This window comes from Ursus arctos, unplaced genomic scaffold, assembly GCF_023065955.2.
Source record: "Ursus arctos isolate Adak ecotype North America unplaced genomic scaffold, UrsArc2.0 scaffold_32, whole genome shotgun sequence".
NCBI classification, from domain to species: Eukaryota; Metazoa; Chordata; class Mammalia; order Carnivora; family Ursidae; genus Ursus; species Ursus arctos.
Genome location: NW_026623008.1, coordinates 26,015,759 through 26,041,621, shown reverse-complemented (window position 1 = coordinate 26,041,621; position 25,863 = coordinate 26,015,759). Strand labels below are relative to the sequence as shown.

Genomic DNA, 25,863 nt, shown 5'->3' with positions numbered 1-25,863 from the left:
GAGCACGCACAAGCAGGGGGAGCGGCAGGCAGAGGGAGAAGGGAGGCTCCCTGCTGAGCAAGGAGCCCGATGCGGAACTCGATCCCAGGACCCTGGGATCATGACCTGAGCCGAAGGTATCTGCTTAACTGACTCATTCACCCAGGCGCCCCTACCCAACCTTATTCTTACATGAAAATACAAAATTCCACTGGGATTTATACCAGACTGGCAAAGATCACAATGTTTCAGAACATTGTTTATAAAGATTCAAGGAAATAGGCAATCTCACACATGGGTGGTGGGACTGTAAATGGGGATAATCCTTATAGAAGGCAATTTGCCAGTATCTATCAAGAATAAAAATGCATAAATCTTCTGACCTAGTAATTCAAATTTAAAATTTTATCTTACAGTAACTCACTCATGTGCAATATGACTTATGTACAAGGTTATTAAATGCAGGATTATTTACAATAGCAAAAAACTGGAAAGAATCGAAATGTTTATTGTTAGGGACTGCTCAAATATATTACGGTACATTTATACAATGAAATTTTATGCAGTTGTAAAAAAAATCAAGAAACTCTTTATGTACTGATATAGACAATCTCAAAAATATGCTAAGTGGACAAGCTGAAGAATGGTGTGCACTGCAGAGTACTATCTGTGAAAAATATCTTCAGGAGGATATTAAAGAAACAGATAACACTACAGGGAGGGAGAACTGGGTACTAAAAAGGGGAAGGAGACTTTTCCCTTTTCAGTCTGTTTTTTGATTTTGAATCAAGTGAATGTTACATGTTCTGATGAAAAAAATTTTTTTCTTAGGAGGTAAAATATTGAAATAAAAACAAATATTACAGCAGAAAAACAAAGTTCTTTTAGGTAAATTCAAGCAAGTGTTATGTTTCTTTCATCCGATGGATAAACTTTTCCACAATTCCATCGAGTCTTTCAGGTTCCATCAGTTTATTTACCAATTCCTGCTCAACAGCCATTAGGGCTAGGCCGCTAAGCTTCTCTTGTCCCATGGTATGACATAAATATGTTTTAAGACGGGGCAGTGTAGAAAATGAATTTTCAGCACTTGAAGTAACTGGCCAAGACAAAGCAATATATAATAACTTTGATATGCAAGGAATATTATTGTGAAGACCATGCTGAATAAACAAATAGCCAAGACTGATGAAGTTGATACAATCATAATCTATGACAAAATTGAGCTTCGCATACTGCCGATAAAATCTAAGTTCTGGGATGATGTCCGCATCAAGTTTATAAAATTCTTGGACATGTTTGGCTGTTGTTTCATTTAATGGTTCATTCCACTTAAATAATAGTTCTGAAATTTGCTTCATTTTGCAATAATCAAACTCTGAAAAACATAATTTTAAATTATTTAATATAGTATCCAATCCTTGGTAATAAATATTAATTTTATACTGTTCTTCTGTTGAAGTAGGAAAAAACATACTATCTGACTTGCCAAGATCTACTGTTTTCTGAATCTTTCTTCTTTTCTGAAAAGAAGGTCTTTCAACTTCAAAACCTTTACTGGTTATTTTTTGACATATTTCCTCTGCTCCATCCCAGATAGTTTTGAAATAGGCATCGTTCCTTTCAGAAGATAAACACTCCAAAATTGCTTCTATTTTTGAAGACAATGAAAAAATATCTATGGTTTCACTTTCAAGCTCTTTGGAAAGAATTCCTGTAACACTTAATACTCGATAAAGAAATTTCAAACAAAAGATAAATTCAAATTTGGAAACCAATATTAACAAATCACTCAATTCATCACCCAAACTTGTGTTTGAAGAATGGTTTGATACAATTTCCAATGTTTCAATAATCTCTGGAAGGCCCTCAATCACAGACAGTAAAATATGATTATGGACTGTCCAACATGATGGTGATATATGTTTCTTGCATGTTTTGTTTTGACTTAGCTTACAAATGTTTTGAAAATTTGCAGACATTTCCCGAGACATATGGATAGTGCTGAACAAAGAGTCGAGAGTATTTAGAGCACTTCGGAGTTCTTTCACTTCTTTACAAAACCTAATTACTGCTAAATCCAAAAAATGTGCATAACAATGTATGTACAAAGCTCTTGGCTCTTCTTTCTTGAATTCTGCTGCAATTTTATTAAACTTTCCCCTCAAATTAGTGGTACTATCATAGGACTGGCCACATATCTTATTCAGATCAACTCCAATTTGCTGCAGGTAAGTTTTGATAGTCCTATGTAAGTTAGTCCCAGTCATCTCTTCAGTATCTATGAAACCCAAGAATCTTTCTTTAATTAAGATAGACTTAGACATTTTTTGCGGGTATCTTACACAAATTGAAAGCTGTTCTTTAGTGGCACTATCAGTTGTCTCATCACATATTATTGAAAAAGCTGAAGAGACATTGATTTCATTCACAATATCTTGCAGCATTTCAGTCTTTATTATTTCAATAATATCATTTTGAATTTGTGTGCTATTATAGAAGTCAACTTGTGAATTCGTAAGTCGAAATACTTCTTCTCCTTTATCTTTTGCTCTGATTTCTAACAGTTCTAAAAAATTGCCTTTATTCACAGATGAAATTGATTGGTCATTTCCTCTTAATGGTAAACACTGCTTCCCAAGAAATAAAATATTTTCAATTATAAGCTTTAGGTACTTTTTATTTCCTTCAATCTGTTTTGAATGAATAGATAAATTGTCATTGACGGCTTCATCAGAAAACTGGTATTCCCTCCAAAACTGCAATGACTTCAAATGCATTTCACTTTTTTCATGCTTTCTGAATTTTTCTAGAGTCTTTTTCCAATTAGAAATTCCTTGGGCTGCAAATGATTCTCTTCCACAACTAAAATTTTTTTGGCAGAACAACTGGCATGAATAGCAGAATGTCACATCCTTTTTAATACTGTTTTTCAAATGCTGGAAATTTGAACACCAAGATTTTTTAATGCTTTGTGACTTATCTTTAACTTTTTGTACTCTGGATGTAAATTTTGGGTGACACAGTCCATCTACTTTCGTAGATTTCATATTGTATGTAGCATCTTGGTTTGACACTCGATCTTTTTGTACTTCCACACTGGAGTCAACCGTATGCTGACTGGGTATTGATGAAGATGGTGACAGGCTTGGCTGTTCAACACTACTAGTAGCAACACCTCTACTTGATTCACTGGGTAAACTCTTAGAAATGTTTGGGAGAAAAACAGAAAAGCATTTGTTTGAACAGTTTTTAAATGATTAAAATATCAAACATATCTATTCTAGTAACACAATAAAACGAATGGGTGAGCTGCAATATGAGATCCACTAGGGGGAAACATTAAGGATTATTTATAATATAAAGATGCAATCTAGATTCAGCATTAAATGTTCAAAGAATCTTTTGGTACGTAATTGTAATAAAAATAATTTTTATTGCTCACATGACCTAGAATATTGAAAAAGGTAATAAAGAACCCGGAGGAAAAACTATGACTAATAAATACTGCTGTTTAAATATTCTCATTAATAATTTCAAGTCAAACCTAGATTTGGGAAATTGAATATGAATACCAAAAGATGTTTCTTGCTCAACTTTTTGAGCTCTTGGATGAAAATAGGAATGAATATGCTCATATATACATGGACACATATATATATATGCACAAAATATGTTTAAAAAAGAAAAGACAGTGTCAAAAATATTAAGGACAAAACTTACATCTACAATGACATTTGCTGTTACTGCAGAAACTGTATCTGCTAAAATAAAAGAGTATCATCAATTCAAAACCTTATATGCTATAAAACAGCATCATAAATTACAATTGCTTATTCTGTATCAGACAACAGAAACAACCTTAGAAGACGGATTTATCAAGGATGGGAAAACAGTGTATATGTCAAGTATCTTTACATCAATTTTACCTTGTAAGACATCAGAGTTCATGATGGGTAGGGAAACATGAGTATCTGCCAATGACACTATATTGCTTATAACTGGAGTTGTATCTTTCTTTGTGGAAAAGAGATCCGTTGAGGCATCATGTACCATGGAAACGTTTACTGAAAAAAATAAAAAGATTTCTCAACAACCAGGCAGAATCAATCAATCAGAAACCATTGTTTAATAACAAGTGTATTCAACAAACAATGTAAAAACCTAATAGCTTGTGCCTGGGTGGCTCAGTGGGTTAAGCGTGTGCCTTCGGCTTGGGTCATGATCCTGGGGTCCTGGGACTGACCCCCGCACTGGGCTCCCTGCACAGTGGGGAGTCTGCTTCTCCTTTTCCCTCTGCTGCTCCCCCCGCTTGTACCCACTCTCTGTCAAATAAGTGAATAAATAAAATCTTTAAAAAAAAATCTAATAACTTTAGGTATTGCTGGATATTGGAGTACGACTTAGGGATAGCCAGGTTCTTTAGGATAACACATTAATAACCTTAAACTGATAATTTACATTTTCCATTTTTTTTTTTTAAAGATTTTATTTATTTATTCGACAGAGATAGAGACAGCTAGCGAGAGAGGGAACACAAGCAGGGGGAGTGGGAGAGGAAGAAGCAGGCTCATAGCGGAGGAGCCCGATGTGGGGCTCGATCCCAGAACGCTGGGATCACGCCCTGAGCCGAAGGCAGACGCTTAACCGCTGTGCCACCCAGGCGCCCCTACATTTTCCATTTTTTAACGTACTTTACCTTTGCATACAATTTCTCAGTTCTTTTATACCATTTGCTTGAAATTTCAAGCAAATCTTTACAAGAAATTACCCATGAAGAACAGAAAAGAGATTCCTTTAGAATCTCCTAGTGGGTTTCATTTCTTTCATCATTTTTTAAAATATTTGATTTTTTAAAAGTAATTTCTACACCCAACATGGGGCTCAAACTCTAACCCCAAGATTAAGAGTCACTCGCTCTACCGACTGAGCCAGCCAGGTGCCCCTAAGGGGTATCATTTCTCTCTCAAGATTCATAACCCTCAACATGAATGAAGCTAGACTGGTGTCTAAGCTAGTATTGCAAAGATTTCTATAATAAGCCAGTTTACATGATGTACAAGCCCCAGGGGCATCATTTACTTTCTTATCTATGTAAATTGGACCAATGGTCCTATATGAGGCTCTTTGATGGAATACAAAGTTGACTCTGGGTTACTTGTGCTTTTCTATTAGTGACCTTCCAAGTACTTCCAGTTAGTTCTATTTCCTGTAAAAAATGTAACTAATAGCTTTGTTTTTACAAAGCAGAGCTAAGTGCAAAACTATATTCTAACACAACGATCTTTACAAATAAATATTAAGTCTCTGGTTGTGATGTAGTCTTCCTTTTATATAAAACTACTGGAAAACTTTTTTTTTTAAATGTAGGCTCCATGCCCAATATGGGGCTTGAACTCATGACCCTGAGATCAAAAGTTATATGCTCCACCGACTAAACCATCCAGGCGCACCTGGAAAACATTTTCTTGCAATGAATTTTGCATTGTTTTGACTCTTAGGTCAGTTTAATTTCAAGATGAATCAAGGTTATAAATTAAAGGAAAGCAGTAGTATTCTTCAACAGTTTCTAAACCTCTGATAACTGCTAAACAAACATTACCTGTAGAAGATTCCATCTTAGCTTTATTGTAAGCAGAGAAACAATTAATAGAACAAAAAAGGTCTGTCTTCCCCAAGTCATTGGTGGTCTCAATCATTTCATCGGAGGGCTTCAATGTTTTGCAAGGAACAGATGTAAGTGTTTTGGTTGGTTTCTGTTTAGAGATTAAAGTAATATTCATATTCTTGGTATAAGACATATATTGTTAACAAACAAATATATATCCATCACTACTGCTCTTAGTTAAAATACAAGTGATGATAATGAAGACACATTTTTATACTTTCTTAAAAACCAGAAAAAAAAAAAGAGCACTGGGTATTATACGCAACTGATGAATCACTAAACCCTACCCTGAAACTGATAATAATACCCTATATGTTAACTAACTTGAATTAAAAACAAACAAGAGAAAAAAAAGGCACTACAGATTACAGTGACTAAAATGAAAAATAGATCAATCCGACAAATCACTATTTGTGAAATTTATCAGATATATATTAGTAGCAGCACTAATACATATGCAAGCAATGAAGAAAGAGGTCACAGAATATGTTTATCATTCCAGGCAATCAAAGCCAACTGGATAAATAAAAGTCTTATAATTATATCTCTTTCCTCAATTCCACTTCGAATATTTTTTTTTTAAAGATTTTATTTATTTATTTGACAGAGAGACAGCCAGTGAGAGAGGGAACACAAGCAGGGGGAGTGGGAGAGGAAGAAGCAGGCTCTCAGCGGAGAAGCCTGATGTGGGGCTTGATTCCAGAACCCTGGGATCACGTCCTGAGCCGAAGGCAGATGCTTAACGACTGAGCCACCCAGGCGCCCCTCCACTTTGAATATTAACTCGGGAAATTAACTATTGGTACTGAGGAGCCAGAAAACGGCTGTGGGAATCACTGTTTTTCTAGGCTAACTTCCTGGTAAAAATCGCAAGCATACTGTAAGAAAGTAGCATACAAGCAATAAAATATATAGAACACAGTGCATTCAGTAAGCAGTAAGTGTGCAAAGGTAAATGATATAAACTGTGAGGCTTACCATCTATTGTTTCTACTGAAACAGGAACCATCATTCCTGGACTTATGGCAATGGTGAAAAAGAACTGCTTTTGGGGGCATAAAGTACAAGGACAAATGAAAATATCTTACACAGGAGCGGCTGGGTGGCTCAGTCAGTTAAGTGTCTGCCTTCAGCTCAGGTCATGATCCCAGGATCTTGGGATGGAGCCCCACACTGGGCTCCCTGCTCAGCAGAGACTCTGCTTCTCTCTTTCTGCCCCTCTCCCTCCACTCATGCTCTCACTTTCTCTCTCCCAAATAAATACAATCTTTAAAAAAAAATTTTTTTAGGGGCGCCTGGGTGGCTCAGCAGGGCGCCTGGGTCATTAAGCATCTGCCTTTGGCCCCGGGCATGATCCCAGGGTCCTGGGATCGCGCTCCGCATCGGGCTCCCTGCGCCGCTGGGAGCCTGCTTCTTCCTCTCCCACTCCCCCTGCTTGTGTTCCCTCTCTCGCTGGCTGTGTCTCTCTCTGTCAAATAAATAAATAAAATCTAAAAAAAATAAAAATAAAAATAAAATTTTTTTTAAAAGAAAGAAAAGATGTGGCTTACAAATGACCTATTTGAATTGTTCAGACTTGCTGAGAATCCTATCTTCAACTGCATGATTCTAACGAAGAATTTATGGAGATAGAGTCGCGTCTCAAAGCATCATCTGAACAAGCAAGACAACCTCAATCCTACCTCATGAAAGGGGCTCAGACCACTAATTGCATTAATCTCATTTAGTCCACCAAAGCAGGACCCAGCTTCTCTGTTCTCAGAAACACCCACCCAAGGCTCTCCTACAAGAAATAGGGGATTGTTTCTCATTCAGAAAAGCACGTAACATTCTTGATTCATTTTAGTCTTGCTTAGGTATAAGAAAACATAGAGTTAAAAACACTCTGTGGGGGGCGCCTGGGTGGCACAGCGGTTGAGCGTCTGCCTTCGGCTCAGGGCGTGATCCTGGCGTTGTGGGATCGAGCCCCACATCAGGCTCCTCCGCTGGGAGCCTGCTTCTCCCTCTCCCACTCCCCCTGCTTGTGTTCCCTCTCTCACTGGCTGTCTCTATCTCTGTCAAATAAATAAATAAAATCTTTAAAAAATAAAAAAATAAAAAAAAAATAAAAACACTTTGTGGTTGAGTCTTATTGATCAGCAGGCTGTTATTATTTCTGCTATCTTTATTTGCGGTTTATAAACAAGCTTTCATATGCTTGGCTTTTCTTCAAGGCCAGATCATCCTGAGATTCTTTGGGAAAATCTCCATACAGCATTTATCATGAATTGTTATGTAAGAGGAACTGTCAGAAGTCTTATTTCATCTTCTTCACTGTTCTACCAACAGAAACTATTCCCGATGGTACAAAATCTAATCCCCACCTTTTCCTAAAGTGGAACCATGCACAAGTGAACTAATGGAAGGAACTCAATCCTGGATGTTTCATTTGAGTCCCATGCAGTCAAATTCAAGTGGAGTGGTTCTTACTTTATGCAACAGGTCTTTATTCATACCTGCTTATATGCTGTAATACTCTTTGAACTTTTTTTTTCCACGATTTTATTTATTTATTTGAGAGTGAGCGAGTGCGTGGGCTGGGGGAGAAGCAGAGGGAGAGGGACAAGCAGACTCTGCACTGAGCAGAGAGCCTCATCTGGGGCTCGATCTCATGACACGAGCCAAAATCAAATCAGACACTTAACTGACTGAGCCATCCAGGCACCCCTCTCTTTGAACTATTAAAGTAATGGGGCTGTCCTTTCATCTGAAGCATATGAAACAGACTAGAAACAGTTTAACAGTAAGCCCCACAGTTCTCAAGACAGACCATGATGAGGCTGTCGGAGTGAAACTGAAAAACAGGCATTACTACAAAGACAGTGCTTCACATGCTGGTATTTTACTTCATACTGAATCTAGGATTTAAAAAAAATTCAGTAAAAACTCTGAGATTTAAGCAAAATAATCAGAATCCCTAAAAGTTAAAAAAAATTACAACTTACAACAGTAGTCTTCTGACACATGCTGCACTTGGTTAAAATGCTATTAGTACATATGGTAACAAATGCTTTTCTTTTTTCTTCATATGATGAAAGACAAGATTGGCTGCAAAAATTTTTGCTAGAGGTATCATCTTCTAGCTGGACACTGATCACATCCTTTAGATTTAAGATGTCTCTAAAAAGAAAAACAAGGGCACCATTAAACACTTTTATAAGTTAAAGCACTTCTTCAAGTAACCCTCTCCGTTTCATCTACCTTTAGACTGTGCAACAGCAGTGGCATCAGCCTTGAAATAAGAACACCTGAATTTGGTATTTAGTTCTAGGACTTATAGTACGTTATGATGGGTAAGTCATGTATACTCCCAAATGTTGATTCCCTCATCTATAAAGTAGGGATTATAAACCACAACGGATAGCAGAGTTTTGAGGATTACCTAGCTTATATTAGTTAGTTCTAGCGATAATAGAATGATGAGAAATCACATATTCATACCTGACCAACTTCATAATCTACAAGACAGAGGATATCAAAGTACAGTCTGCAAAACTCTGGGTATCCTCCAGATACTTTTGGAGGGGTCCACAAAGACAGAACTATTTTCATATCAAAATATTATTTGTCCAAAAAAAAATGTTGTCTTTTTCCCTATGCTAACATTTGAACGGAGGGTGCAAAATCAACAATGGGCCACTGCAATTCCACTCCTACATAATGTACCCCAAAGAACTGAAGACAAGTACTCAAAAAAGGACAGATACACATATGTTCCTAACAACACTATTTCAAATAGTTAAAAGACATGGGCACTGCGCTGGCTCAGCTGGTAGAGCACACAACTCTTGATCTCAGGGTTGTGAGTTCAAGCCCCACATTGGGCCTTGAGCTTACTTAAAAAAGAAAAAAAAATAGCTAAAAGATGGGGATGGCCCAAATGTTCACCAATGAACGAATGGATAAACAAATTATGTTATATCCATACAATGGAATATTACTTAGCTTTAAAAAAAGAATGAAGTGCCGCTATACATGCCACAACACGTATAAACCTCTGATAAACCTCGAAAACATTATGCTTAAAAGACGGACACAAAAGGTTGTATGTTGTAGGATTCCGTTAATGTGAACTATCCAGAATAGATAAATCCATAGATAGACTGCAGATTGGTGGCTGCCAGGGGCTGAAGAAAGAGGAGACCTCTGGGGAGAAACTGCTTACTGGATACACTGCAGTGATAGAAAATGTTCTGGAACTTAGTGAGTATACTAAATACTACTGAAGTGGCTTTTGTTATGTGAATTTTACCTCAACAAACTGGGAGGAAAAAAACAATGCCAGGTAGACCGCCAGAGCCTTAGCACAAATTAAGACAGTTGAACCAAAATGACCTAGTCTGTGTTATTCATTGCCACGCATTTGCTGTAAAAATAATTTACTTTATTAAACTTTATCCTTGACAAGCTCTTTTGAGTATTCGGTGTGATGATATGGGACACAGGCATGACATACTTCCGCACACCGAAGTATGATGGCTGTCTCAAGGAAACTCTCACATGGGAATGTTAAGAGTTACAGCCTGAGGTAGGTCTTTTTTCACGGAACATATTTTTACTTGAAAGAACAAACTATTATCCAGAGTGGGTATCTGGCAAATATTTTCTCAAAAATGAATAAAGTAAGACTGTTCCTTCAAGATAAACAACTGGCAGTCATTGCCAATGATAAAAGTCAAAGCTTTCACTGAAAATTAGAATTTTGGAAAATCTGCCATCTCCAACTTGATTGCTTCCGAATAGTTAAGCTTTCCTGATGAGATTAGTGGTGATTTTTTTTAAACAAATGTGATTTTTAAAATATTGCATAAAGAAATATGCCAACAGGGGCGCCTGGGTGGCTCAGTCAGTTGAGCGTCTGCCTTCAGCTCAGGTCATGATCCCAGGGTCCTGGAATTGAGCCCCATGTTGGGCTCTCTGCTCAGTGGGGAGCCTGCTTCTTCCTCTGCCTGCCCACATACATGCTCTCTGTCTCTCTCTCTCCCTCTCAAATAAATAAAATCTTAAAAAAAAAAAAAAGAAATATGCCAACATTTGGGAGATCTACATAACTCAGTGAACCAGTATTTTCCAAATTATGATAGCATGTAACAAAAATCATTCATTCGTGGGTTTAAAAAAAAAACCCACAAACATTCAAAGTACAAACAGACCAATGTATTTTAACCTAACAGTACAAAAAATTCATTGATATGGTTTCAGATTTCACATCGTAACTAACCTTTAAGAAGTACTACCTGTTTTCTGGTAGCGTATCAAAGAACATTCACAAAATCTAAATGGCTATTAAAACACTCCTCCCTTTTCCAATTACATATTTGTAGTGCCAGATTTTTTTCAAACTTCAGCCAAAACAACATTTTCCATTAAACTGAACACAGGCAGATATGAAAACCCAGACACTGAAGTGGTTTGCAAAACTGTTAAAATGATTTTTAATTAAAAAAAAATCCCTCATCACTAAATTAAAAAATACATATGGCTATTTTTCATTAAAAATATTATTTATATCAACATGCAGAGTTATTATTTTTTAGTTTAAAAATTTCTCAGTTTTAATTTCTAACACAGTATATATTGGTAGAGAAAACTTACATAGACTAAAGCTCTCTGGCTCTTCAAAAATTTTTAAGAGTGGAAAGGGGGCCAGAGACCAGAATGTTTGAGAACTGCCATGGTATCTGGCTACTAAGACCCCTTAGAATATCAGTCTTTCAGGATAATAGTTTTCCAGATGAAATATTTCTTAAATCAACACTATTTTAACATTTCAAGACTTAACAAATTTTTAGTATATTATGATCGTTCCTCCTTCTTAAATAGATGGTACCAAAAATAATAGGTTCATTTCATTATCACAAATCAGTCATTTTATTGGTTTAAAATACAGCTCTAAATGCAGTATCTGAGTTGTGCTATCCTTGTACTTCATTTGACAAAAATTTTTCTAGGATTCACTGTGTGCCAGCTAGTGTTTAGGCACTGGGAATACAAAGATGAGTATGATCTGGTTCCTAATCTCAAGAGGTTCATAGTCTAGGGGCGCCTGGGTGGCTCTGTTGGTTAGGCATCTGCCTTTGGCTCAGGTCATGATCGCAGGGTTCTGGGATCGGGTCCGGCATCAGGCTCCCTGCTTAGCAGGGAGTCTGTTTCTCCCTCTTCCTCTGCCCCTCCCCCTGCTCCTTCTCTATCTCAAACAAACAAATAAAATCTTAAAAAAAAAAAAAAAAAAGAGGTTTATAGTCAAACTGGGACAATATCAATTCTTTCTTTAAAAACATTAATTTTATGATTAATGCTGTGGGAATTATGAACACTATTAAAACACAGATCATGGAACAATTACTCTGAGTGGGTGGGGGGGGGTTAGTGAGAGGAGAGGAAAAAATGGTGTGGGAACAGACAAGAGGTAAAGATATTTGAGGCAGACCTTTAAGACAGAAAGAAATTAGCAGATGGAAAGGGAGGCAGAAGAAACTGCACAGGCAGAAGCATGGAAGTCTGAAAATGCTTACTGATTTTTATTGCTACCAGTATTCTAGGTTCCTGGTTTTTAATCTACTAAGTCCTTATAAATAAAAAACTAAAAAACGAATTTTTTTAATAGTGCCTAAAATTAGCTTAAACGAACTCTAAGCACAGGACTGAACAACTTTCCTAAATATAAGTGTTACATAGCATTCGTGCACAGGGATATTCTGAACTCGCTGATTGCTATCAGAATCTCTGGTTGGTTCCAAATGGGATACTAAAGTGCAGAAATGACACTTCTTAAATACACTCAAAACAGATTTTAAATCATTGCTATGAAAGAAACGTCAACACTAACTGATAATTAGCTAAAATCTTGAGAACTATATATTAATACAAGATGCTAATAAATGTGGAAGAAAAAAAAAAAAAAAGTACAGGTTACTCTGAACAATGGACAGCCTCTCCCAGCCTAAGCATTATTACCACCTTTCCACCAACCTATACAATAGCATTTTGTATCAAAAAAATTTGTATTCCAAAGGAAGTAAAACCTGTTTCACATTTTTGCTCATGTTGGATTTCTTCATCTTAGAGAACAACTTACACACTATATCTTTCCTGTTTCAGCCTTTTCAATCTGTCTGGGAGATCTGCTGAAGGTGTGTAATGGGTAAACTCCAAACACAGTAACATGATACCTTAACTTCTCAGGACCTCAGTTTCCTCAAAACCAAAAGAAAATGTTTGGACTGGATGATCTCTAAGGTCCCTTCCAGTTTTATGATTCTGTAGAGAAAGAAAGCAGACTGAAGAGAGTGCCTTACAGCCCTTAGCAAAAAGGAAAAAAGACATAGTATTGAAGGGTTGAAAAAAACACAAGAAGAAAGGTTGAGTTTCAGGGAGTAAGACTTGAAGCAATGGATAATACCCAAAGCAGCAGCCAAACAAGGAGCTGAAGCAACCAATAAAAAGGGTTTTTGAGTTTAAGAGAATAATAGTGATAATTAACATTTATTGAGGTTTTATTACATGCCAGTGTTGCTCTGATCACTTAAATCTATTATTTAATGTTCATAATTCTTATGTCCATTTAACAAAACAAATGGGAATACCAAGACGTTTTCAATGCTTTTCAAACTTTAGCATATAGATGTATCATCTGGGGACAAATGCAATTCTGATTCAGTAGGTCTGGGTGAGGCCTGAGATTCTGTATTTTTATTTAACAAGCTCCCAGACGGTATTGATACAGCTGCTATGAGTTGCACAATATAACCGTAAATGGAGGAAGATTCAAATTATAGCAACCTGATTCCAAAATGAGACACATGAAAGGAATTTATTATATTTATGAGTAAAACTGGTGGCCTATGTGTTTTCTTTGTTCTGAAACAAAAACATTTAAAATTTAGCAATAGCATTTAATGAGTACTAACAAACCAGAATTTTACTATGATAAGGGTCTCAAAGCACAATGATCTTTTATACATCTCAGGGTAGAGTTCAAAGTTTTGGACATTTTACACTAATTCATTATGAAATTACTACCACTTCCTTTCTCTGCATCTAAATTGCCACATATATATACACATATAAAAAGTAAGCGATACAGACCCCAACAGTAGCTCACTGAAATCTTGAAATTACATCCATCCATGTTTACCTATGACTATTCAATTTTGCAAAAGAGTCAAATAACTTCATTTACCATTATGAGAAACATTGTTTTATAATGTTATACCTTGGTTATTTTATACCTTGGAAGATCCAAATTAACTATTATGTGATTAATGTGTTAGTGGTTTGCACACTCTTTAGTTAAATGATAAGACAGAATGGGCATAGAATAATCCCATTTATAGAGAATTTCAAATGAAGAGTAGGAAAGTAAGTTTCAGAAGTCACATTATTTAAAGCTGAAGAGAAAAAGAACTCCTTACATTTTAATTTCTGCAAATCTCTCAACAACAAAAAAATATTTCTGAAGAATCTAACAGAGGAACTGAAAGCAGAAGCAGCTTTTCACTAAACCAAGGTGATACTTCTTCAGAAAAAAATGAAAATAGGGGTGCCTGGGTGGCTCAGATGGTTAAGCATCTGCCTTTGGCTCAGGTCAGGATCCCAGGGTCCTGGGATCGACCCTGCATCGGGCTCGGCTCCCCTGATTGGCGGGGAGCCTGCTTCTCCCTCTCCCTCCGCTGTTCCCCCTGCTTGTGCCCTCTTGCTCTCTCTGTCAAATAAATAAATAAAATCTTAAAAAAAAAGAAAAAATGAAAATGTAGACAGTTACAGCCAAGACTCTGATCAAGATCTATGTAGGAAGTAAAAGGGGGCATAATTTAGAGTTATATACTTTGAGCAGTTTGAACAAGTTCTCTTGGGAAGAGCTGGTGAATTGGCAGATGAAATGTATTCAGTGATGCACAGTGTGGAGCAGAAAAGCTGAGTAGACCCTTTCCTCTGATAAGCAGTTTGCCCCTTCTGAAGAATTTTTTTACAACCAGAACAGGAAACCTGAATAGCTGTGGTTGAAACTGAAGGAAGCATTTTATTCATGCCAGATGATGTCAGAGAAAGCTGGACGCCTGCAGTCAACTGTGGAGCTATAAACACAAAACACGAAGGAAGAAAATTAGTATTTATGTAAAATTAAGTATGCATTCTTTTATTCTCTATAGAGGTTACTTTTGGACTTGAAACCCCAAACAAACAATGCACTATTCAAAGATATTCTAAAAAAGTAGAATAAACTGGCTATTACATTGGTTAGAATAAATATGATTAAGTAATTCTATTACCACTGTCTGAAAATGTAGTGTTTATTTTCAGTTCATTCTCCTGAGTTTTAGGCTGCTGGGCTTGACAATACTCCTAAAAAAGATGAAAATAATGAATAATGTGTATAAAACAACTAGTTATTCAACAGAAAATAATAAATTATGTTTAAGTTTGTGCAGTGAATTGTATAACTGAACTGAACCATAGGTGAACGCTCCCCTTTTGGTGACCTTTGGCTGACACGTTATATTCCATACATTATACATTATATTCTATCATACCTAGATGTGACTTCAGTAATTTTTGTTCACATAGTCCTTCAGTAAGCTACCCCAAATAGAGGATACACACTCAATAATGACACCTATTTTCCCTCCTTGTTCTAATCAATAATAGCTAATTGTCTTCATAAAGACCTTAAACACAAAAGTTGTTGGATTGGGCTAAATGAGTCTTTACAGAGGACTTTTCAGAGCAGCAGGCACTCTATCTAAACATGATACACATGCTTGAATGTCCAGAGATGGAAGAAGCAACAGATACTTCCTAGATGGACAACATTCCCCAGTGTCACCAACTCAATGGGAGTCATATCCTTACTTAATAGTGATTTACTTTAGGCTATTTCTTTTTTTTTCTTCTTAAAGATTTTATTTATTTATTTGACAGAGAGAGACACAGCCAGCGAGAGAGGGAACACAAGCAGGGGGAGTGGGAGAGGAAGAAGTAGGCTCCCAGCAGAGCAGGGAGCCCAACACAGGGCTCGATCCCAGGATCCTGGGACCACGCGCTGGACCGAAGGCAGTCGCTTAACGACTGAGCCACCCAGGCGCCCCTACTTTAGGCTATTTCTAAACAGAATACTAGAAATAAATTAAAACTGAATTTACTTTTTGTTTCATTAGAAATTTCAGCTAATTCATATATAAACATTTTAAGGAAATTTCGCACTACTCACAGAACATTCATAGCTTGAGTCAGTTTATCATTTATGGGTTCTTTAGCATATAATGGGTCTAAAAAAGTTTAAGAATAAACATGAAACTGATTTGGGTAATGTAATTACAAAGAAAAGAACTCTAAGAATTTATAATATACTAAATAGAGTCAGTAGCATAAAAACATTTAGCTATTCATATTGTTTCAAATTAAGAAAAATGAAAACAAAAATGTATTAACCTTAGCTAGGCCCATAATATCCTAAGCAATCCTTTTATCAGTTCAAAACCCAATTCTAAACAGCCATTCTTAGCTCAAATCATATTCTTGCATATAGTTGTGATGGCACTTCACACCATATAGCTTGTATTATTTGACCAACTGCTTAGGGGATGATAAAGATTTCAGGTTTTCAGCTAGTAAACCAGCATCTGCATAACTAAAATATATACTTAAACACTGCTCTACAAAAAAGAAAATAAAGTAGGATATTTACCTGAGCATTGTCAGGTTCCGTCTTAATTTCATCTAGCCGCCCCAGTTGTGGTGCTACTGCTTTGTCACATTTACCATCTATCGGTGATTCTTTCATCTTAGTGTTTGATGCAAAAGAATCCTCCAGCTCCAAACTAATGAATTTCTTCTTGGGGAATAGTATCCTGGTTCCTAAAATAAAATATGAATGGATGGGAGAGTCTGATATTAAAATTAGTCCTTTTAAATATGGTAGTTTTCTGGAAGCACAAAGGACTTTAGCTTTAGACACTCTGGACTCAGGGTTGTTTCACAGTACCAACACTGGCTTTCTTCCCTTCATCCATTATTCCCCAACATAGCTTTGCTTTATAATTCTTTGGTAGACATATTTCTACACTTTCTTCTGGGACTAGTCTTCCCCACTTCTATTCTCCCAGGCCGGCCTATAGCATAAGCTCACCAAACCCACAAGTTTACTTTTAATTTATTAAATAGTCTTAGAATACGTAAAGTCTTCTACCCAAGGTTAATCCAAATACCTGTGCTCACTACCTCTCCCCCATCACTGCCCTCTTATAGAGCCAGTTACCATCTATATCTCCTTCAACTCCTCTTTCCCTCCTTATTGGTTCTTCACATATAAACATTCAAATACATTCAAGGATCCAACTTTTAAAGCTAGTGCCCTCTCTCTGACCACTGTTTCCTTGAACCCTATGACTCCAAGGCCTATTTCTCCTCTTTGCCAGTCTTTTTTTTTTTTTTTTAGATTTTATTTATTTATTTGACAGACAGAGAGACAGCCAGCGAGAGAGGTAACACAAGCAAGGGGAGTGGGAGAGGAAGAAGCAGGCTCTCAGAGGAGGAGCCTGATGCAGGGCTCCATCCCAGAACACTGGGATCACGCCCTGAGCCGAAGGCAGACGCTTAACGACTGAGCCACCCAGGCACGCCTGCCAGTCTTCTTTTCAAACATTTATTTCACCTGCTTCTAAAATATTTGTGTTCCGGAACGCCTGGGTGGCTTAGTTAGTTAAGCATCTGCCTTCGGCTCAAGTCATGATCCCGGGTCCTAGGATAGAGCCCCGAGTTGAGCTCTCTGTTCTGCTTCTTCCTCTGTAGCCCCCCTACTCCAAGCTCGTGCTCTCTCTCAAATAAATAAAATCTTTAAAAAATAAAAATATTTGTGTTCCTCCAAAGCACAATTCCACAGGACTTTCTCACTTGTTCTGTGGGCACAACCTTGAATTCAACTATAATTTATAGGCTGATTTTCCCCCATATTTCTGAGCTGCAGCCCATATATCTATTGCCTACTAAATATCTCCACTTGGATGCTCCACAGGTCCCTCCAATTCAAGAGATTTAAAACTATATTCTTATATTATTCCTATAAGCCTGCTTTACACACGTTCTCTTTCTTGGTAAAATGTACTATCCTATATACCCAATTTCCCAAACCAGAAATCTAGGGGTAATCCTAAATTCCTCTTCTCTCAAAGTTCCCACATCTAATCACTAAAGTGGATCAAGTATACCTTCTAAATAGGTTTTGAATCTATTTTCCATTTACACCTCATGCCTGCCCCCCCCCATGAATTCCTTTTTGGTAATTATAGATAAGATAGTTAAAATCCAAATTAAAATATAAAAGATTGTTGCACGTTCAGGCTTAAAAAATAATTCCATTTTATAGCTTTTAAGGAACTACAAGGGGCTTTTTTTTTTTTTTTTTTAAAGATTTTCATTTATTTGAGAGAGATCCTGTGTGCGCACCAGCAGGTGGGAGAAACAGAGGTAGAGGGAGAAGCAGGCCTGAGCAGGGAGCCAGACATGGGGCTAGATCCCAGGACCCTGAGATCATGACCTGAGCCGAAGGCAGATGCTTAACTGACCGAGCCACCCAAGCGTCCCTACAAGTGCCTTTTGATTGCTCAGCCCCAATGCCTCTTTTTCCAGGACAGACTGGTTCCTTGTATCTTCTTTTCTCTCATCTTTGGTTCTTTCCCCACTTTTCTGGTAGCTTTTACTGAAAGTCCCTACCCCAAAGCAGAAACTTCAATGAATAAGGCCAGACTGTGATGTGCAATAAAAGCTCATATGGCCTCTGCCCAGCCCGTTTGAGCATCACACACAACCAGCAAAGCAAAACTCACAGGAAATTAACTACTAGACTGTCATTCACCTGAAAGAAAATATGCAAGTCTAAAAATCAATTAAAAACAAAGCATCCATGAGCGTTTGCATCTTGGAATCCCTTCAAATGTGGCAGTCATCACACCAATAGGCAAATAATGGAAAGCACCTTAAAAGTGTAATTAATTAATCCAAAATATGTTTCTGAAGCAGGGAAAACAGTATATAACATTTCTTTAGCTATTAGAAAAGGAAAAAGAACAAAAAACATATATGGATAACAAATCCAGTATTTCTTTTTCCAACAAGATGCATATTAGAGTAAAATAAGTCCTAGAAACCTCTTTTTTTTTTTTTTAAGATTTTATTTTTGGTGTCCTTGGTTGGCTCAGTCGGAGCATGCATGGGGCTTGAACTCAGGACCCTGACATCAAGAGCTGCATGCTCCTCCAACTGAACCAGGTAGGCGCCCTGAAACCTCTTTTTTATATAGCCAACACCTATCCTTCCTGGGGATAAACCATGTATGACGGAAAGTATTAATAGTCGTAGGATAAATGTGGCACATGTTCCTGCTGGTTAATACTACTTGGTAATAACCAATTAAAACATTTTAATTTAAACCAAAGAGGGATATATCATGGACCAGAAAACAAAATTCACACTATTTTTATTTTATTTATTTTTTTAAAAAAGATTTTATTTATTTGACAGAGAGAGAGGGAACACAAGCGGGGGGAGTGGGAGAGGGAGAAGCAGGCTCCCTGCTAGGCAGGGAGCCTGATGTGGGGCTCCATCCTAGGACCCTGAGATCATGACCCGAGACGAAGGCAGACAATGACTGAGCCACCCAGGCACCCACATTAATTTTGTTAAAAGATTTTATTTATTTGACACCGAGAGAGAGAGAGAGAAAGAGAGTGAGAGAGGAGAGCGCGCACCCACACACAAGCAGGGGGAGCAGCAGGCAGAGGCTGAGCAGGGAGCCTGACCTGGGCTTGATCCCAATCATGACCTGAGCTGAGGGTAGCCGATTATCGGAGTGAACCACCCAGGCGCCCCTCAAAATTCATATTAATTTTTAAAGTAAAACATGAGACTGCAAAGAAATTGCAAGCTATCAGGAGTTATTTCGAGACACACAAACAGATCTCCAGAACGTATGTGCTTTTCTCTTGGAAAATTAGTACCATATTGATGCTTCATATTGCTTCACTTTAATCTTTTAATTCTTCCCCACTATACTGTGCTCATACTGTTCTATCTGTAAAGTCACTTTTGCTTATTCAAACCCTACTCGCCTTCTAAACCAACTCAGCTCCAAATTTTATCAGAATGGCAAGAATTAAAATAAGACTGATATGGGATGCCTGGGTGGCTCAGTTGGTTGTGTCTTGGGCTCAGGCCATGATCTCAGGGTCCTGGGATTGAGTCCCACATTGGGCTCCTTGCTCAGCGGGGAGCCTGCTTCTCCTTCTGCCTGCTGCTTCCCCTGCTTATGCTCTCACTCTCTCTGACAAATAAATAAATAAAATCTTAAAAAAAAAAAAAGACTGATAAATCTAGGGGTGCCTGGCTGGTTCAGTTGGCAGAGCACAAAACACCTATCTCAGGGGTCATGGCTGTAGAGATAACTTAAAAAAAAGAAGAGATGATAAATCTAGGCACAACAGATAAAATTAACAGGCTTTACCCTTGAGGGCACTTTTCATGACAGAATAGAAGAAAAAAGCCAAGCAGAAAACAGCAGCACACTGAGCTAAGGAGATGGGAGTTCTGGGTGGCCAAAGCAGTCTTGAGGCACAAAGGAGAGGTGGGAACCAAGAAGAAACAAGCCTCCCAATTTGCATACAAATATCCCATCCTCCACTTATTAGCTGACTTCCAAATGTACATCTACAGAGTATGGACGCTAAAAAATCTAGCAGAAAACGGAAGGTTGAGTCAAAACGGATGAACAGAGATGACAGTAGCTTTGCAAAGCTAAGACCAAAGTTGAAATTTAAGCCCAGCAAAGGTAGAGGGGATCTGGTAAACATCTGGACTTGCAGCTGAGACTCTAGCGGACCATGTGCTAGGAGTAAGGGTCACTCTGCAGGAGAAAAGACCACTCCCTAGAAGAAAGGGCAAACCAAAATAAATCAGCCCTAATAAGCGTAACACTAACCCTCAAAAGGATCAATATAATCTGTTAGGAAAAAAAATATTATATATATATAGAGAGAGAGAGAGAGAGAGAGGGAGTGTGTGTCTGTTAGAACTATCTGTCTGCCTACGGGAAACAGCCCTCTCTGCAGGAAGTGCACCTAGAGTCTTTAAATTTTTTCATCCATAATACAATAAAAATTTATGGGTACATCCCAACAAAAAAACACAAATAAGACTGACTGAAAACCAATGAAAAGAAAAAGGAGAAAAGAAAAAAGGACAATAGAACAGACCTATAGGTAACCCATATTGGTATTATCAGGCTGACTGTGATACATTTGAGAAAACAGAGAAAAAGATGGAGAAGTTTAGCAGTCCTGGAATAATTTTTAAAAAATCATGGAAATTTGAGAATTGGAAAATAAAATAGGGAGATTTAGGATACATTTTATATCAATAGTAGAAAGCAGTTCAGACTGATAACATGTAAGGATAAAAATACAAATAAGGTGAGCAACAGCTGGAAGAAGGCAAAAAGGTCTAACACAGATGTAAACAGAGTCCCAATAAGAGAAAAAACAGACAATGCAACAGAAGCAGTATTTGAAGAACTACTGGCTAGACAATTTCCCCAAAATGAAGAAAAATATCAAACCACACAAATTCAAGAAGCTCTATGAGTAACAACCAAGGTAAATATAAAAGGAAAACACAACTACCCACATCATAGTCACACTGGTGAAAACTAAAGGTTAAAAAAAATCTTAAAAGCAGCTAAAGAAAAAAGACTTAACATACAGGAGAACAAAAATTAGAATAAAGGCTGTTTTCTTGTCAGCAACAATGAAGGCCAGAAGCCAATGGAGTATCTTTAAGGTGCTGGGGGAAGAAAAAACTACCTAAAATTCTCTAGTCAGTAAAAATATCCTTCAAAAATAAAGGTGAAATCAGCACATATTCAGATAAATGAGAATGAGGATTTATCACAAACAAACCTATACTGTAGAAGTGCTAAAGAAAATTCTTTAAGTTAAAGTGAAAGACTCAATGGAAATTTGGTGTAAAAACTGGGAAGGAGAAGTAAACAAACTGCTTTTATTTGTATAGAGCGCGATGGTGTACTTAGAAAACCCTAAGGAATATCTTCTCTCCTCCCAGCACAATACTCGAATAAGTGAACTTAGAAGGATCATAGGATAATACAACATCAATATTTAAAAATTTCTCTCACCACTTCACCATTGTTCCAGAGGTTCTAGTCAGGTTAATAATGCAAGAAAAACCGCACTAAGATACCACCTTACGCCAGTTAGAATGGCAAAAATTAACAAGGCAGGAAACACCAATTGCTGGAGAAGATGTGGAGAAAGGGGATCCCTCCTACATTGTTGGTGGGAATGCAGGTTGGTGCAGCCACTCTGGAAAACAGTGTGGAGGTCCCTTAAAAAGTTAAAAATTGAGCTACCCTATGACCCAGCCATTGCAATACTGGGTATTTACCCCAAAGATACAGACGTAGTGAAGAGAAGGGCCATATGCACCCCAATGTTCATAGCAGCATTGTCCACAATAGCTAAATCGTGGAAGGAACCGAGATGCCCTTCAACAGATGACTGGATTAAGAAGCTGTGGTCCATATATACAATGGAATATTACTCAGCTATCAGAACGAGTTCTCAACATTTGCTGCAACATGGACGGCACTGGAGGAGATAATGCTAAGTGAAATAAGTCAAGCAGAGAAAGAATTATCATATGACTTCTCTCATCTATGGAACATAAGAACTAGGAAGATCGGTAGGGGAAGAAAGGGATAAAGAAAGGGGGGGTAATCAGAAGGGGGAATGAAGCATGAGAAACTATGGACTCTGGGAAACAAACCGAGGGCTTCAGAGGGGAGGGGGGTGGGGGAATGGGATAGACTGGTGATGGGTAGTAAGGAGGGCACGTATTGCATGGTGCACTGGGTGTTATACGCAACTAAAGAATCATCGAACTTTGCATCAGAAACCAGGGATGTACTGTATGGTGACTAACATAATAAAAAAACATTAAAAAAATAATGCAAGAAAAAAAACAGAAATCTTGAAAAGGAAGAAGTAAAATTGTCATTATTTATAGATGACGTGTTGTATACATTGAAATCCAAAAGGATCTCCAAGTAGTTACTACATTATTAAGTAAATTTAGGAAGGTCAGTATTCAAAGACCATTTTTTACTAGAACAATTAAATAAAAATTTTATTTTTAAAAATATTTTATTTATTTGTCAGAGAGAGAGAGAGAGCTAGAGTGAGTGAGTGCACACAAGCAGGGGGAGAAGCAGACAGAGGAAGAAGCAGGCTCCCCACTGAGCAAAGAGCCTGATTTGGGGCTTGATCCCAGGACCCTGGGATCATGACCGGAGCCGCAGGCAGACGCTTAATCGACTGAGCCACGCAGGTGTCCCCCCAAAAAACTTTAAAACAACCATTTTCTAAAGCATCACAAAACATCAAATATATGAATATATCTAATGAAATACGTCAAGATCTCTACACTGAAAACAAAAGAGTGCTAAGAGAAATTAATACATAGAGAAACATAGCATGCTCTTTGATTGACTTGATACTATCAGTTTTCCCCAAATTGAGCTAAAGATCAAAATCTCAGTTTTTGTGGAATTTGCAAGGTGATTCTAATGTATGTGGAACGTATACAAAACCTAGAATAGCTAAAACAATCTCAAAAAAGAAAAAAGTTGGAGGACTTACTATAAAGCTAAAGTAATTGTTATGGTCACAAGCAAAAGTAAAGTGACTAATGTATCCAGAAGCAGGTATACTCTAACTTTTTACTTCTGTGCATTATAGCCACTTCCTTATACATTACACTTTTGCAAAAATATGTTCTATATTCACTTGTGTTCTGCAAGCTCTTTTACTGGTTTGACAGAAAGGCTGGAGGCACAAGGTTAAAGGCATTTTAAACCAAACTAAAATGTCCATGCTTAGTTCCACAGGCAATGGGGAGCCACTATTTATGAAATGCCTACATACTAGAATTAGAGGAATAATTAGAATGTCCCAACACTCTATAATACCCTGCTAGCACAGGATAACTGTAACAATATAAACATATGCAAAGTAAAAAGAAGCAATGAGGGAAGAGAAAATGGTAAAGTGCCTACAAAGCAATGATGAAAGAATATTCCAGGCTGGAGACAGCATGTTTACTCTTGTTAATCAGAAGCTTTTGGGGTTCAGCAAACATTTCATTCATATTTTGTTTTTTAAAAAATTACTTTAAAAATAATAAAATCATGAGATAAACAGTTAACTGTAGTATACCAAATATTAAGTATTTTGGAGAAGTCCAAAGCATTAATTTGTGCTAGATTAACACTGACCTTCAGAAAATAGCTTTCCTGCCATCTAGGTGAATACAGTGCAATTCCCCATAGCTGTGTCACTGCTGAGGAAGGCTACAGCTTTTCACCTGTCCTGTTTGGCTTCTGACTTGTATATGCACCATTTTAGCAAGGGCATCTACTCCCCTAATGCTGTTGCCTCATCCTAAGAGTTAAAGGCAAACTGATGAGTCCTGAACTGCAAGGACTAAATGTAATATAGTTCTTGTTATAAATTTTAAAGGCTTCTCGTCTTGTATATTTGTGATGAGGAATACCAGTTACTGTCAGGTGTTATCAGTGGTCCAACTGTTTCTGAAATTGCACCCTGAGAAAGCTGGAAGATACCGTTTGCAAACACTAGTCCATGTAAACCAAGATACTACCAACCCTGGACGCTAAAGCAATATACTAAAATAAAGTGATAAAGATTGCACCTTCATCTAATCCCAATTTCAAGTCCGAATACATCGAATCAAACTTTTGTACTATTTAATCTTTTAGCTGAGACTCCGTGTACACATCTAATTGCAAAAGGACTTCCATGATTTTTTTTTTAAAGTTGCTTATAAAAACACTACTGCTTAATGAAGGAAGAGCTACACAAGTATGATCAAATGGTTTAAAAAGAGACCGCGGATAGAGACCAAAAACTTGCAAGCCCAGTTACGGCGTAGGCGCAGCAGGCGGCGAGAAACGCGAGAAACGCTAGAAACGCTGGAAACCGGGGCAAGGATCCCCCGACTCTGCCGACAAGGTTAAAGGAGACGACAAACACAATCCGGGGGCCTGACCCCGAGTTCCCGACCCTCACATGGCGGAATCCGCACGCAGAGACCCGTCTCTAGGACCTCGGCCCGACCCGACGACGCTTCATCCTCCCTCCGACAGGCGAAACTCTCTGCCCCTTTCCGGTAAGGCGCAGGAATAAACACCGACACCACGGCCGCGTAAGGGGCTTACTAATTTCTCTCAGGGATGCTGGCCGCACGAGGAGTCTCAAAGGAACTTCGACGCCAAACGGTCACGCAGGCCCGCCCCTTTCCCGCCGGGCTCTGCGGCCGAGCATGCGCAGCGCAGCTGGCCGGGCGGGGCCCACTTTCCCTTAGCTCCGGAGGGCGGGGAGAGCCCTTAGCGCTGCTCAGCGTCTGACCTGAGACGCTATGCTAGATGGCCCCAAATTTGGACCCTTAAAGGCAGGGGCGACGTGGGATGGCCTCAGAGTTCAAGCGAGGCGGTTAGCTTTCCTGGATTCGAGAGATGTGTCTGTTAGCAATTTCTGTAAATCCCAATGTCTTCATCCTTGAAATGGGGTTTACTAACAGTGCCTTTGCCATAGGCATGTTAAGATTGGAAAGGCAATGTTGGTAAAGTTCCAGGTACACGGTAAATTCCCGGTAAAAGGAATTATCTGCAGCGATGGAGAGGGGGTTCAGGCTTTTTCCATTTGGGGGCGCTCATCATTTAGTAAAAGAATCCCAAAAGAGTGTCAAAAATCATGGTATATTTTATTTTATTTCATTTTATGATTTTATTTATTTATTAGACAGAGAGACAGCCAGCGAGAGAGGGAACACAAGCAGGGGGAGTGGGAGAGGAAGAAGCAGGCTCCCAGCGGAAGAGCCTGATGTGGGGCTCCAACCCAGAATGCTGGGATCACGCCCTGAGCCATAGGCAGACGCTTAACGACTGCGCCACCCAGGCGCCCCCAAAAAATCATGGTATATTTTAAATGCTACTTAACAAATTAACACTTTCAACACCTAAAAAAGTATAGGATCAAATAATTGTGCTATGCCTACAATCATAATAGGATTATAGAAGATACATAGAGTTG

At 38.1% G+C, this 25,863-nt stretch overlaps 1 protein-coding gene across 17 annotated transcripts; it reads right to left on the bottom strand.

Moving 5' to 3' along the window:
- Positions 1 to 467: 467 nt before the first annotated feature.
- ZMYM1 (zinc finger MYM-type containing 1) lies at positions 468 to 25,083 on the bottom strand. 17 transcript variants are annotated; one of them, XM_048221940.2, is made up of 9 exons: positions 24,990 to 25,083; positions 16,374 to 16,543; positions 14,959 to 15,031; positions 14,514 to 14,763; positions 8,632 to 8,806; positions 5,582 to 5,735; positions 3,909 to 4,046; positions 3,703 to 3,743; positions 468 to 3,182 (listed from the first exon to the last, which is right to left on the bottom strand). In XM_048221940.2, exons 2-9 carry the CDS (start codon positions 16,467 to 16,469, stop codon positions 885 to 887), a joined length of 3,225 nt encoding a protein of 1,074 aa, XP_048077897.1. In that variant the 5' UTR covers positions 16,470 to 16,543; positions 24,990 to 25,083; the 3' UTR covers positions 468 to 884. The 17 variants fall into 17 exon arrangements, with proteins under 17 accessions (XP_048077897.1, XP_048077898.1, XP_048077900.1 ...); XM_048221941.2 differs by having other exon boundaries at positions 24,841 to 25,080; XM_048221943.2 differs by having other exon boundaries at positions 3,703 to 3,740; positions 24,990 to 25,077.
- Between the last annotated feature and the right edge of the window lie 780 nt (positions 25,084 to 25,863).